The sequence below is a fragment of the Periplaneta americana genome, chromosome 13, assembly GCF_040183065.1.
Source record: "Periplaneta americana isolate PAMFEO1 chromosome 13, P.americana_PAMFEO1_priV1, whole genome shotgun sequence".
Classification (NCBI taxonomy): domain Eukaryota; kingdom Metazoa; phylum Arthropoda; class Insecta; order Blattodea; family Blattidae; genus Periplaneta; species Periplaneta americana.
In genome coordinates, this window is record NC_091129.1 from 85,502,647 (window position 1) to 85,519,025 (window position 16,379).

At 37.6% G+C, this 16,379-nt stretch overlaps 1 protein-coding gene across 2 annotated transcripts in view; it reads left to right on the top strand.

The window, feature by feature from the left end:
* Nucleotides 1-1,984: 1,984 nt before the first annotated feature.
* Nucleotides 1,985-16,379, top strand: part of LOC138712077 (sodium-coupled monocarboxylate transporter 2-like) — a 42,007-nt gene continuing 27,612 nt past the window's right edge. For both annotated transcript variants that reach the window (XM_069843469.1, XM_069843468.1), the window contains exons 1-5: nucleotides 1,985-2,120; nucleotides 3,648-3,863; nucleotides 8,948-9,107; nucleotides 11,635-11,752; nucleotides 15,546-15,613. In XM_069843469.1, the coding sequence (XP_069699570.1) occupies nucleotides 3,652-3,863; nucleotides 8,948-9,107; nucleotides 11,635-11,752; nucleotides 15,546-15,613 (558 nt within the window). In that variant the 5' untranslated portion in view covers nucleotides 1,985-2,120; nucleotides 3,648-3,651. The remainder of the gene's footprint in view (nucleotides 2,121-3,647; nucleotides 3,864-8,947; nucleotides 9,108-11,634; nucleotides 11,753-15,545; nucleotides 15,614-16,379) is intronic.

Here is a 16,379-nt window from a genome sequence, read left to right on the forward strand (position 1 = left end):
CTTAGGAAAATATTTGGGGTTAAGAGGGATGAAGTTACAGGTGAATGGAGAAAAGTTACACAACGTATAACTGCACGCATTGTATTCTTCACCTGACATAATTAGGAACATTAAATCCATACGTTTGAGACGGGCAGGGCATGTTGCAGGTATGGGCGAATGAAGAAATCCATATGAGTGTTAGTTGGAACACCAGAGGGAAAAAGTCCTTTGAGGAGGCTGAGACTTAGATGAGAGGACAATATTAAAATGGATTTGAGGGAGATAGAATATGATGCTAGGGGCTGGATTAATCTTGCTCAGGATAGGGACCGATGGCGGGCTTATGAGAGGGCGGCAATGAATCCCTAGGGTGTTCCTAAGAGGTGTAAGTAAGTAAGTAAGTAAGTAAGTAAGTAAGTAAGTAAGTAAGTAAGTACGACCGGTATGTACTGTCTATATAATTTTGGGAGTTTATAACATTTGCACCCTGTATATTGAATAATATATTGTCAAACTATACTGTCACATTCTTAAGAGATTCTTATATTTTATTGAAATATTCACGTTTTCTAAAAATTATTTCTCATGAAATGCAAAGAAAAAAAGGGTTGCAAATATTACATTACAATTCACACATGAACATAACACACCGGTAACTTATATTATAAACAAGACTCTACAAGAAAATTATATCTAATGTTTCTTAAATTAAATCCACATGATATACGTTATAAAGTGAATTAATGTTACAAAACTAAATTTGCAATAAGAGTGTGAATATTTTTACCAGTGAAGAAGTCACAAGATGCAATAAGAGAGACGCGAAAAGAATCTACTTGCATTCAAGTTTGATTCCATAAGGCTGATAAAGGGAAACGTACGTATAGCTGAAGTTTCAGAACTAACTACAACTTTAAAGTAAAACGAGCATAAATGAACTACATTACAAGCAGAAAGGGATTCAGCAAATATATACAGAATTAATGTCCTTGAACTTCGATAATACGAAATAAGTTATATCTCCATTGTTAAATAAGGATAAATGTAATGTTTATATTCTTTTAGATTATATTTTTAAAGTTGAAGATTTAATTGGATAACTATCCAGGAAAAAAACTACGTTACCATTTCAGTAATATCATACTGCAATGCAATCAATTCCAACTGTAACGTCGGAGCGCCTTTCCCCTCTCGGAGCAGAGCTAGTAGAGCACGTGAGGGAGGGTAATGTTGTGTCTCCGCTATTTAAACATCTCCACTCGACTTACTTTGCACTTATAGCTATGCCTTCCCTCTCAAGGAGCTCGAGAGCAGAGACGAGTCACGTCACAGAGCCAGCAGTGGGAAATGCGTAGAGCACATCTTGCTCCCTAGCGGGAGAGCGCCGATGCAAGTCCAAAAAAATTCATTCTTCTTTAGTAGCAGCGTGCCACAGCAAACCGCAACATATCATTATTGAAAAAATAAATGAAATTTAAATAACACCTTATATGTATTGTATTCAAATTTTCATTAGCGCAGCTTCAGCACCGAATTCTGCATTTATTTTGTTGAACTGGTTACAATATTCATTGAAAATTCAGTTTGTTTGTCTAATGATTATGCAAAAATGATTCTCATCAAGTGGTGACCTATGATTATTTCAAATCAGACAACCATCAGCCACTTCTACCACGTAATTGTAGGGTTGTATTTATGGATGTATTTCTTCGTTCTGAAAGAGGAAATAAAGATTAATGTCAGTCAACTTGTGACTTCTGTATAATTTTATCTCAAAACATTAACAAAGAATGTGTCCTACTCAACCATCGTGTAAAATACGTTTCGAAATTAATAGACTCTACTGATATGACGAAATTCACACTATACACTGAAATTTGACAAATTTACAATCACTGCTTATAAGAAGCAGGAAATAAATTATGGGGCTTGCATTTCTGTACTGTTAAGGCTGCGGTATTAGCTACATGCGACATTAACAGTGAGAGCAAATAAAAGATATTTTTATCTCTTTAAAGTCTCTTGACACTTCTTTTGAAGATGCAGTGCCACTAGGACTTGTGAGAAGTGTACAAATCTTTCATTTTATCTTGTTTTCATGAACTGTGATACGAGCACATTCTTGCGGATTCAATCAGGTACTTACAGGCTATTCAACCTCCAGATTAACAATTTTCTATGCAGGCTATATAATTAACGGTACCAGTTCCACACTACTGATTATCTTCCACATTTTTCATACAGACTGCAATATGTAGGCTATTTCAAACATGTGTATAATATGAATAGTTTGAAGATATGAATGGTATGCCCAAAGGTGTGTTAGGTGGATATCCAGCGTCTCGCTGGTCACTGGTCATTGAATTTCACAACACCTCTGCCTTGTGTGCAAGGTTCACATTGTTCTACAAGATAAGAAGAGTCAACTCCAGCGATAATACGTGATAAGACTAGCACATTTCAGAAAGTCTCTAAGATTGCATATACAATTGCTGCTTCTTGGTTTCGCTTGTGACGTTCGATCACCTAGCGATGATATATGCACATAATTAAACAATTAGGCCACTACTTAAATCTGTACGAGTAAATTATTTACTAACACTCTTCCAAGTAGATCATGTATATGGGGATTCACCTTTTGTATGTAGTAATTCAGTCATTTACATTGCTGAGTTTATTAGATATGACGTAAGGAATTCCATGGTAACCGAAGTCGAATGACGTCAGTGTGATTTCCTTTCCACAATAAGTTTTCATTTTTTCCATTAGTTTAGGTCAAACAAAGACTTTACACGTCAAAAGAAAAATGTCAGAGAAACAATAGAACGCAGAATGAAGGAAAAAAAAGGACAAGAAGAATGAAAAAAATCGGGATAGGCTCTATCGGAGACATAGTCGTAAGGTTTATGCGTGTTTATGTCACTGATAGCATTGCTGTTAAGGTAAACATTAGCACTGAAAATAAACATATCTTCTTTCGAGCTACCCTGGAGCTCCACTACCTCAGAGCAGTCAAGTTTTATGCAACGGGAGAATACCTGTCGATTGCTATAGTAACCACCGTGCTCTATCATTTCCTACCCGTTGCTTATAAACTCGCTTCAAATTGCGCTACCTATGCCTCGACATTGCGAATTTCCTCTCCTCACTTAAATTCACTCCAGCATTTTTCCAATTTAGCTTCTCGACAGCTAATCCTGCTTAATTGAGATTGTATCCTGGTTCGTTACGAAACGTTTAACACTACTGCGAACGTTCTACCCCTTTGCATTCTCGAGTTACACTGCCTCTGATGCCTCGAGACTCGCCAATATGTGCCTCAAGCCCCTCCCCCATCTCGCGTATCGCTAGGTGACGTCATCTACTCCAACTCAAAGTCACGTTAGATGTATTTATCCTTTGTCTGCCAATCGCCGTTTACTTGACTGAAATATGCCTTGTAGTTTAGAAATTTTAGGTGTTACAATACTGGTTTAAAAATTAATGTCGCGGCCAATTTTCAGAGATGTTACCGTAGTATTGGACCGAACTTATGTACAGTCGTATTCACTTCAAGAATAAAGAGAAACGAGAGAAAATTAATTAAAACTAATGAAGAAAGAGAGAATGTTCAAAGAAAGGAAGGAAGAGGTGAATTGAAATGATCTGTTCTCACATTGTTTCAGGAATATGATGAACTCCACGGGGCACCCGTTCGAAGGAGCCACTGAGCTCTTCTTCGGCTGGCTAGACTACAGTTTCTTCGTGCTCATGCTAGTGCTCTCTACCATGATCGGTATCTACTTCGGCTTCTGGGGGAAAAAGTCAGACTCTCCAGACGAGTATCTTCTTGGAGGAAAGTCCATGGCCACGTTACCCGTGGCTGTGTCTCTGGTTGCGAGGTGGGTACGAGCCAATACTTACCACTAAGTCAAAATTCTAAGCCAAATTTTTTTTCAAATTTACCTGTGGACTCGATTTATTGGATATTTGATACACAGAATTATCCGCACAAGAATTTCATATTACTAAATGACTAATTTACTATTTGATAGGTTTTGAAACTTTGTGGTAGAATGACACCTTTCGGGCAGCAGCACTGCCATATTTTGACGTAGAGCTTCATCCTTTCACGAATATGTGTGAAAGGTTACGTACTGAGCATTGGATGTCCAAAAAGTGCAAAATTTGAAAAACTTCTGCATGGTAACTGTCAGAAATACATTAATGATTAATTTACAAGTGAAGAGTGTGATCCCAAAACGCGTTCAGTACATTTTTATTAAAGAACTGGGCTAGAATTTTATCCACCGGTATACAGATTGAGCGAGTTTTTAAATAACATGCACAATAATACATACATTGGACAAGGATTGGCGTTGTTTTGGAAGACAAGAAGTTTAAAATTTATGACAGACGTCTGAAAACAATCACATAATGTTGTGACAGCTGTCTCGGGATTCGAACGCGCGTCCGACAAGGCGCGCGGGAGACGAAACGAGCTCCATGGAGCACTGGGGGGGGGGAGGGGTTGGCGCGCGGCGTAGAGCGGAGAGAGAGGAGGCTGCAGCTACGTAAACTGGAAGGGACAGACGTAAGGGAACGACGGCACGCTGGGCCGCGGCAGAGAAGGGGAAGTACAGCGACTGCGACTGAGGGGAGAAATCCAGAGAAGTTTCAGGAAGCGCCATCCTCTCGGCATCTGTAGATTGTTCGCGAAATCGTAGTTTCTGGAAACTATGGTTTAGTGATAAATAGGAGACGCGAAGAAGGAGCCAGTTAGTAGTTGTTAGTATTGGGCAGAGAGCACAACTTGTGAGTCAGCAGCGCCCAAGAGTCTAGGGTTCGACACGCGAGTGAACTTGAGCAGCATCCAGGCGGAAGCAACGCCTTTAGAAGACTTGGGTTCTAGTGCAGTGGACTGTCCCCGGAAGTCCTGAGTTCGAGTACAGTGGACTGTCTCTAGAAGTTTTGGGTTCGACATACTGTGAACTGGAGTGAATGAGCTAGAAGAACGAGCAAAGGCAACGAACTGTGAACTGAGAACTGACAGTTTTGTTTTCTAATTGTGCTTTGTGAACATTAGTTGAGATTAGTAGTACATTGTTGTTTTCAATAATCCAAGTGAATTGTCATTGTCGTCTGTGGAATGTAATAACGAATACTGTGTTGCTGTGTGGAGTGGAAATCCCGTTGTTGACGGGAGTGTTTAAATCCAATTATAGAAAGTGATTATTGTTGTGACTATAAAAGTTACATTATTGTTTTGAAATAAAAGTCACAATATGTATAAATTATATAGATGGCCAAATAGACTGAGCGACTTTTTGGACTCACACCCTTCAAATGGGTAGAAGACAGATATCAATTCTTAATGCTACACAAATTTATTGAACCAGATGCGTGAGCTGCGAAAGAGAATGCGGCGAAAATGACCGTCAGCGATACAGTAATTCATCACAATGAATACTATCGCAGCCACTTTCAATGATTAATTCAAATCTTCTACTACATTTTACCTCTTAAAGGCACGTTTTTTTTTAATGTATTGAACATAATTTTATTTTGGTCTTGGCTTTCAACATTATAATACAAACCATTGCATTTTAAGAATTAATTTTAGGGATACTTTTACAGAGACATGAAATCATCTTTTTCTAATGGAATAAAATAACAAATGTCTATATTACCAGGCCAAAGCTTCCTAATAGTCCAAATGTATTGTATGTAGAATTAATAGGTCCGAAGATATTATAATTAACTGTATAGGCCTAGAGAAAATAGTAAAACAAAAATTTTAATTTAAAGGAAATTGTATTTAAGAATTATTTTCACCAAAGCTTTATAAATGGCATAACAGCAGCTGACAAGCCCATAAATGTATATGCAATTTTATGTAAAACATATTTCATACATAAAAGTTTATTTTAAAGGAGAAAGTGAAAATATTTAAAGTTATGAGAAATTTCAATCAGTTTAATGTTATAAAAAAGACATGTACACTTAAGCTGCTGCCAGAAAGTCAAGAGGAGGATAGCAATGGCAAACGAAGCTTTTTATAGAAAAAGATGTATCTTCTGCGGATCTCTGAAAAAATAACTAAGGAAGAGACTAGAGAAGTGCTTTGTATAGAGTGTGGCATTGTATGGGTGCAGAAACGTGGACATTACCACGAAGTGAAGGGAAGCGAATAGAATCATTTGAAATGTGGATATGGAGAAGAATGGAGCGTGTGAAGTGGACGGACAGAATAAGAAATGAAGATGTGCTGGAAAGAGTGGGTGAAGAAAGAATGATGCTGAAACTGATCAGGAAGAGGAAAAGGAATTGTTTGGATCATTGGCTGAGAAGAAATTGCCTACTGAAGGATGCACTGCAAATAATGGTGAAAGGGAGAACACTTCGGTGCAGAAGAAGATATCAGATGATAGACGACATTAAGATATATGGATATTATGCGGACACAAAGAAGAAGGCAGAAAATAGGAAAGATTGGAGAAGGCTGGGTTTGCAGTGAAAGACCTGCCCTTGGGCAGAACACTATGAATGAATGAACTAGAGCTTTAAGAGTAACGTCACAGCAGCTGTCAAGGCCATAAATGCGCATTATACTTTACGTAATGTGTTCTTCATATATCAGAAAAAATTAAAAAAAAAAAAAAACAAAAAACAAATTGAAGACTTAATGCATTTTCACCATAATTAGCCACCTTTTCTCCTTAAGAATAGGCCTACATAGTCATGAAGTTCTCGATAGATCTCAGGAAACCAACCTATTGAATATTCATTTTAAATCAGATTTTATGTTCCCTTTCCTCGAGTAAGTTACATTTGGTTGTCCAAAATTTCTCAATGTCACACATGAAAATTTTAATTCTTAAATTACGTCTACTTTCTTCCGTAATGCGATATACCTGGAAATTATATTACAATTTTCAATTCCCATCACGAACTAAAAAAAATAGTAATAATAAACAATTTTCAGTCAATCTTTCCTAATCACTGTGTATATCAGAATTTAGTAACTAGGATTTTACATGTACTATATACTTAATTCATTGATAAAATTCATACTTGTATGTTTGCTTTAAATTAACTTGTAACATTTTTGTTCTTAAGGTATATTTTCTATAGAAAGCCATTATTTTAATGGTGTTACCCTTTTGCTAGAAAGTATGGAAAGTACATTTTAAAACGAAAGGAAAGACTATAATATATTTTGCTACAAATACAAAAGTCAACTATTTTGTTCCATAGCTCAAATGCTGTTCACTGAAATATGAATCATGTCCCCGTAAATGATTAATATAATTTTCAGAGGAACTAAAAGCATGCGTACACACAACCAGTATGAGCAAAAAATCAAACTCTCAGAGATTTCAAAATCGCGTTATATCTCCATTACCTTTACCTTCAGGTTCCGCCATTTAAAAATCCCATCTTTAGGGACTTAAAAGTACTGGTGGATAAGATGGTCTCCTTACTTCCCCGATTGCATTTCATGGGATTACTATTTATGAGAATATGTCATTTATAATATTACATTATGCAAAGAGCCTATAATGGTAGTAATTAAGACGCGAGTATATTTATGAAATGAGTGCAAGTGAGTTTCATAATTTTCATACGAGCGTCTTAATTACCATTATAGGCAAGTTTCATACGACTTTTTATGCTCGACCATATTTCTAACTTGAAATTATTCATAAGTATTCATGTTATTCTTATCTGACTGGGGAGCGGAACTGACCTTGTGCAATATCTCGTAAATTGTGAGAGGTGCGCACACGCGAAAGTATTGATTTTTTCCGAGAAACAAATGTCGACATTGACCTTGATATAATCTAGAGAGTAAAATAAACATTAATCTTGATATAAAATTGAAATTGATTTAGACATTGAAAAACGAGATGACAAATTGAATTTATTTGAATATTATTTGAAATTAACGCTAATTATTATAGTAACAGAACATAACCTTCTGCGACAGTATTGGATTTCCAGCCTCCGTGACGTTTCGCCAGTTGTCTTTCGATTGCATATCCGAGAATAATCGATACTTGCGCTTTCATATTGCTACAATGGTGTTTCCTGATTGGTGGAACAACTGAACTTTAATGAATAGGTGCACTTTAATGAGGTCCATTAAAGGGCTGCTACTAGGTTTATAATTACTACATTTCGGCATGGTCGAGCATAAAGTATCATTGGAAACTGACGAATTGAAGGTAAGAATTACTGCCGTTATAGACTCGATTGATAGGAACATATTCGACAGATTGAAATGAACTTTTGTAGTAACAAGAATGAAGCTCATAGTGGCATTTTTAGAAGTTCTCAGTCACTTAGTTACAAATGAACTGCTGTAAAACTTATTTTAGTATAATCAATTAAGATTGTGACAAATATTTACGTATATCTTTCAATCCTAAAAAGCTTGTTAACTGGTAAATATTCGAAGATATACCGCCAAATTGAAAAATTTGAGTGTTTGGCTTTCCCCTGATATCGGTTATTATGGGTTTACTTTAGAGTTCATCTCATTCTTTAACTGGGAAATTGTTCGATCATTTACGGATAAAGTGTAGGCCTATATTAAAATATATTTTATTTTATACTGGGTGAACAGTACAGAGCAGAACAGGTTTCACGGCTAGACGGCCGGCTATGCGCGCGGAGGTGGGGGACTCAAGGCCGCGCGAGTTCTCCTCTATACTGTTCACCCAGTACTGTGATAATGTGGGCCACATTTTTGTTCGCAAAACAGAACGCACTTCTTTTCCGGTGTTTCTTCTTAATTTATTCCCATAAGTAGATATATCCAAGAAAAAGTTGCTGCGAAATATTGAATTCTGTGCAAATAACAAAATCACTACTGTGTTTAAATGTTTCAACAATTTCATTAAAGAAGTCTATACCAGTGAGATAAGACCTAAATGAAAAACTCTAGTTTGTCGCTCCTTGTAAAAATGTGTGCATATTTCAGCATTATATCCGGTATCACGGTGATGGGGGATCCTGCAGAGACCTACACATATGGGACATTGTATTGGTTCCGCGCTGTATTCTATCCTATCGCAGTTGTAATGAACTATTACTTGTATCTCCCAGTATTCTACGAACTGCAGCTTACATCTATTTACGAGGTAAGGTAATTTCAATGGTAAATCTAATAAATATCGGCATTGAATACTATAATTAGTTGCGCGTCACAGAAATTAACGTTCTTACCTTTGAAATATAAGTGGGAAAATCCTAAATACGACCTACTATACAGGGTGGAAGTGAAATAACCTTGCAGATTGAAAGAGATGATAGGGTACACTTAAATGAAAGGAAAACCTATATTACGTTTCGTGATTAAATGCGCGATTAATTAGAAAATTAAGTTTTAAGTTTCAGCAGTACGCCAACATCGCCGCTAAAACACTCTACAGCCTTGGTTTTTCTGATTCGACGCATGCGAGTTGCGAGGTGCGAGCCCCGTCTCGCACAAATCCGGACTATGCGAGAGAGAGTGAGTGGTTTCTATAACTGCTAGGTACGCAGACCTCGCACCTCGCAGTTATAGAAACCACTCACTATCTCTCATGTAGTCCGGATTTGTGGGAGGCGAGCCTCGCACCTCGCACGTCGCACGCGTTGGTTCAGAAAAAACGAAGGCTTAACTCGTATACAGTTTTGTATATGGTCAACGAAATCGGTGAGTCTCCGTACGTAAGCTGCCAAGCTGCCAAGATCTTGCCAAGCGTTCGCTTCGTGGAACGGTTTGAAATTAGGGATTTTTAAAATTGGATTAACAAGAAAACCGTGCACGCTATCGAAATAAGCCAGAGTGATAAACTATTCTTTATTAGATCTCCTATCGATATGGCAAAAATCACGATCCTACTCAAAATAGTAATGGAATAAGAGATTGTTAAACATTAAAAAAAAAAACTTTTTTTTTCTAAAAAAAACTATGACCTTTTCACCAATATGATATTATAGTTTTTTGTTAGATACAACTTGAGCTATTCGCTCTGGAAATTTGCAAGGCTATTTCATTTCCACCATGCACACGTATGTAGATATAAGGATGTGCTTTAAACTGCATGAATAATCGAATTTATATCTGCAAAATTATTCATAATATTTATAAAAAAATCCTAAAAGATAATTGTATTGAATACTCAATCGGCAGGCAGCAGGCAGACAGGCAGGCAGGCAGGCAGGCAGGCAGGCAGGCAGGCAGGCAGGCAGGCAGGCAGGCAGGCAGGCAGGCAGGCAGGCAGGCAGGCAGGCAGGCAGGCAGGCAGACAGACAGACAGACAGACAGACAGACAGACAGACAGACAGACAGACAGACAGACAGACAGACAGATAGATAGATAGATAGATAGATAGATAGATAGATAGATAGATAGATAGATAGATAGATAGATAGATAGATAGATAGATAGATAGATAGATAGATAGATAGATAGACTTTGTCAGAGGAAATGTGCATATGCATTGTTAATAAAATACACTAATACATTAAAATTGTAATTAGTCAAAAATAAAATACATTATACAAGAGTTAGACTGTAAGGACACAAATGTTTTAATTATTTTTCTTTTTGCTGAATTTAAGAGTATTATTTGGATATTTAATATCCTCAGGCAAGCTATTGCATATTTTAATACTAGAAACCATAGAAGTTCCGTTAATATTTATTTGTAAGGTGGTGTGCCGGAATACATAAACTATTTTTATTGCAAGTATCATAAGAATGAAAGTCACTATTTTGGTGAAAGTCGGAAAGATTTGAATAAATTAATTGCAATACATAAAAAATATATATGCCATGAACAGTGAGAATATTTTACCGCAAAAAATATTCCCTACAGAAGGTTCTACTATCAACACCCACTATGTACCTGACAATACATTTCTGAGCCATAAAAATGTCACTCAACATGGTTCCAGAGCCCCAAAAACAAATGCCTTGACTCAACTTGTGCAAAATAAAAATACATTAATAGATCATGATTAATTACAGTCCTCAAAATTCTGATTTGGTAACAAATACTGTTAAGTTTAGAATTTAAACTTATGCAGTGGGGTCTCTAAGACAAACGATCATCACATGTAACACCCAAAAATTTAGTCGTTTCCCATTTACGTAAGTATTGATTTTCAATAGAAATATTAATGTCCTTCAAATTTTTCTTTTGAGAATTGTGAAAGTGAATATATTATTCCGTTTTATTAATATTCAAGAAAAGCAGATTACTATCAAACCATGTTTTTAGATCTTTTAACAGTTCGCAAGAGGTTGTCGTAGTGTTATAACTGACATAAAGATGGCATCAGTATCAGTAGCTGTAGTATGCTACTCGTTGGGAAGGGTATTAATGTACGCTCTGGCTAGACTTCATCAAATTTTGAGCCTGTATGGCTGAATAGACAGATGGCAGCACATAGTTTCGTCACGATATCTACATTCAGACTGAAATTACCATTTCTACATAGAGCAGTGTAAGCCTCGGAATGTGGTGCTAGCCTTCAGGCCCTTTTAAGAATAAAGAGAAAATTCAAAATTTCAAATATTTATAGCATATTTTTTTAAATTCAAATTATGCTAACGAATAGATGCCAAATGTCTATTCGCAGCAGTTGTAAATCACATTGTGCACATTTTGTTGCAGTACTTGCAATTACGCTTCAACAGGAGTGTCCGGGTAATGGCATCGGTGCTGTGCACAGTGGGATTGGTGCTCTATATTCCTATCGTCATGTATGTGCCCGCACTCGCTCTAAGTCAAGGTAAGTATTAACATCGAGCACGTATAAATCCACTATTAGAACATTACACCTATACCATGAGAAAACTGAAGAGGAACATTCACTCCAGCATGTACGAAATGCAATTTCGACTTAAATTACGACCTAATTCGTCTGCTTCTCTTACTCCATCTTATCTCTGTTTATTTTCTCCTCCAGTCTTCTTTTCTTGTATACTTTTCACATTAATTAAGTCTGTGTCTTCTTCCACTTATCTGATTTTAAATTGAATGTTGTGCTGTTTCAGAATAGTACTCTCTATTTCTTTATTATACAACATTTTGATTTTCTGTACCTTTTTTTCTCAATTTCATACAAATAACTAGCATTAAGAGAAATAAAATTACCAAGAGATTTTCAGTACGCTACAAATTGAAGTAGCGATCTATTTTTTTAATAATATTCCTGAATCTATCACCACTAGTTTACAGTATTATCGAAGTAAGCACAAACGTAACAAAGCAGTAGCAGTTGCAAGACGGCGATATCTCTGCACGACTTGAACCGAGCATTGATGTACGTTTTGTCTCGGACTAGTAATGATATATCACTCTCATCACCTATGACTATCCGGACTAGCATATCGTCCCCTTTATCCTGTCTGCTGGGATCAAGTCCCGAACCTGTTGCACATTTTCCTCTGTGACTATATCCACTGGCCGACAGCCTCGGTGTTCAATACTTGTCCATCCTTCAGATAATTTATGTATCCAATTGAGGACTGTCTTTGCAAAACTTGCTAACTGTAAAAACTAAATTTTATAGGAAACACAAAGACTGAAATGACTGCAAGTTTTGCTATAGCTCTCACATAGGAGAAAGCAAGTTTTGAAAAAAACGATCACACTTTGACACACTACTGTGAAGGAAATAAGATTTTTCTAAGAAGCCTTTAGTATCCTGTAGAGGCCTGTCTTATGCTAACTAATCCACCAAAATCTCAATTTTGAAAATTTTGCAGTTAGCAAGTTTTGCAAAAACGGTCCTCAATTGTAGGCAGCTTGATGTAACAGGCAATGCTTACGATACACAGGGAGAATTGCTTAATGAATATCCTTTGCTGACAGATATTTTTTCCAGAAAAATCGCACAACGGATTGCTGCTCGGTAAAAGTATAAACCCAGAGACGAAATTTGGGCCACCTAAGCACTGAGCATACGCAGTATGTTATAACTGTAACTTGGAAAACTCAGTTTGCCCAAATTATGTTTCTGGATCTCTACAATCGTTCAGAAGTGCCGCCTTCTTGCAACTGCTGCTTCTTTGATCCGCTTGCACGCACATCAATTTGACACCTGGATAATACTGTCACCTAGTGGTGGTAGCTTAAGGCACCTTATTCAAAATTCTCAGCTTGCTCTTATCCTTATTGATCAATACCTACGGTTGGATATTAAATATCCTGTCAGAAATAAGCGGGTTATAAGCAATTAATTAAAGACAATTTTAGGTACCCCGTCTTGCCTATATATAAGATTTTCGCATCCAGCGGTCCGTTGTTCGATTCTCAGTAAGTGATTTTTCTTTTCTTCCGTCCGCGGGACTGGGTATTTGTCCCTTGACATTGGCTGTCCTAGTCGTGTGTTGTATCATCGGTCGCCCTATACCATGCTCAACACAACCAGAAAGACTGCGTCGATCAAGAGTTACTTAAAAAAATATAGGCTACACTATGCCTTAGGAGAAAAACATGACAAGATCCATCGATGTGCAGTAACCGTGAAATGAGAGGGCTCGATTTCAAATTCTGCTTAGGAGAAGTTATCTGGTTGATGATTTTTCCAAAGTATTTCCTGAACCAATTGAAGCAGAATTGCTCGGTAACTTTCGGCGTAGAATCTCGGAGTTATTTCGTAATCATATTCGAAATAAAATTAGACTTCCTCTCTTTCGTCGTCATCTCAGTTTCTTTCTCATATTTCCGACTTGCGTCCGACATAGAGTCTGCTGCAGAGCACCGCTGGTGGTAGTGTTATGTACCGTGGGTTCTCCTTTGGGGTCATGGTTCCTCACGGGACCGGGGTTGAGGGACCGCGGTGTTCTCTACCTGGAAAAATAAAGGATTTCTGCAGACTGTATGAGAACTTAGAGGTGTGAACGAGCCTATGGCATGCGCATCATTCCATCTCGGATAGTACAGTGGGCCCATTCAAGTAGTCTACATGCAAGCGCAGTCCCCAGCCCGTACCCCTCTCCTCAAGAGGGACTAATTAAACAGGGGAGAGTTGGGTAGTATCGAACATCGGGTAATATCGGACACTGCGTTTCTTCCATCTACCACCAGATGGTAGTACCTGAATAACATGGTTCGGTTCTGTATGTGACATCGCAGAAACGTAACCATGTCATTCAGGTACTATCATCTGGTGGTAGATGAAAGAAACGCACTGTCCGATATTACCCGATGTCCGATACTACCCAACTCTCCCCTATATGACAACGATGATAAAAGAGAAAAACTCCATAATTTTTCACAAACTCAGTACATTTCCAAGGGAAAACTTGTTCCGGGAACGGATATAGAACTCGGGACATTTGCCTGAGGGTGCCAAAGCACTGCTGACTGTGCTATCAAGGAAATGTACCAGACACGGGCTCAATTTTCCCTTTATATCCACATACGTCAAGTGGGCTGACAAGACGTCAAAGACCCAACATTGAGCGCACACTCTGTGTGACTTGAATTGGGTTTTTCTGTTAATGAATAGTGACGCATACTATGGAAATGTGGATATCAGATGTAGCTCTCTGTGAAGCTGACTTGAATAATTTCAAGGTAAAAATTGTTCTGGGACCGAGCTTCGTACCCGGAACCTTTCGCTGAGCGCGGCAAAGTAATTTGCATAAAATAGTATTTTAGCATTGAAATATTATGAGTTTTTGTTTGTTTCCAAAATTGCCTGTTTCTTCGGCTCTTAGAAGGACCAGAAACATAATTATTGCTCGGAATACTGAATCTGACCCATACACGCGTAGAGGAACAAGCATAGCTTGCTTTGAGCGTATTCCGAATCTCAGCGCTGAGCAATCTGATGGCATCACGGTGTTCCGAATTTCACCGATGGCGTCACTGATGCTCCACCCGTGTCGCACCGGTGCCATCAGCTTGCAGAGGTGGTGGCAGTCTCCATCAGCCGCCATCAGTGAATCTGATTGGTTCTTTTATAGGGCGGGAATTAGCAGACGAATGACATCGTGCACTGTTGTGTAATATCGATGTGTCGTTCTTTGGTTCTGCTGTACTCTTTGTATTGAGCACAACGTAAAAACAATATGTTAATGGCTTATGAGCGAACATGTCAACGGAGCAGTTATTACTACTGGTTCAAGAAATAAATTGTTTATGCTCTCTTTTCTTTGAACGTGATGGCAGTACGGAAATTTCGCAAAATTCTGCTAGCGAAGCACAGACAACAACTTATACAGTCGCCATGACAGCCATCGATCCTTCCAGCAGTTTTGTTCCTATTTCGCTGCAACGTGACGTCATTGTTGTCCACCGGACCGGTGGACCGGTGAGATTCGGAATACGCTGTTTCTCACCGCTAGCTAATAGGGGGGAAAAATCACTAGGGTTGGACAGTATACAGCAGGGATGCAAAACTGTGCTATTATAAAGTGGAAGACAAGGAACATCCTTGACGTACTCCAAGATTAATTAATTTATCTTTTTAATCTTAAGTTTAAATTTACTGCCCCTAATTAAATGTAAGACTAGACCTACTTTAATTTGGGCAGTTATTTAAACTAACACCGCGCAATTATTGTTTTCAGTAACAGGACTGAATATCCACTTCATCACGCCAGTTATCTCTGTCATCTGTATATTCTACACAATGCTGGTGAGTTTCATACAGTAGCAAGTAAATTATAATTCACACAACTTCAAGTCTGGTTTTGCATATCATACGACTATTATGCACTAAAATGTCAGGAATAATCAGTTATACATGTTGACGACATAATAATATAAGTTGACTTCGTATTTTACGTGGTACCATATTGTGAAATACATAACAAATATCAATAAATCATTGGTCCAAATTTGTAGTAATTAAAAAAACACTGCTTAAAATTGAAAAGAAGTTATTTCGTAACTGCAGCACATGTTTATAATTTTGTGAAGTACGATCATTCGTAAACCGAAAAATTATATATAGTATTTCTCTCTAAAAAACTGAAAAGAAAAAGCGATGAACAACATAGATATTTAATATTCAGAGTATTCAAAAGAAAATATGTTGAACACAATGTATAAATGAGTTCGACATTTAAAAATGTAACTCGGTTTTCTTCCTGAAGACAATGTCTAAAATCGATTATTGCCCCCTCTGCCTTAGATAACTGCTGTACAATGAAGATTCATGCTTCTAATTAGGCGCCTAGTGCTTTCTTGTAGTAAAAGTCCTCAGTCCTACAAAATTCCTTCTTCCAAGCTTGAGGTGTTTCTGGAGACTGTGCCTTCTTCCGTACACGCCGTTCCAATTGATTTCACAACCACAACTTTTGAATCGGATTCAAGTCTTGATTCGTTGGAAGCCACCCATTGAATAGGTCTAAGACCATGGGAAAAGCGTCCATAATCCCTCATGGCTTTAGAAGAACCAC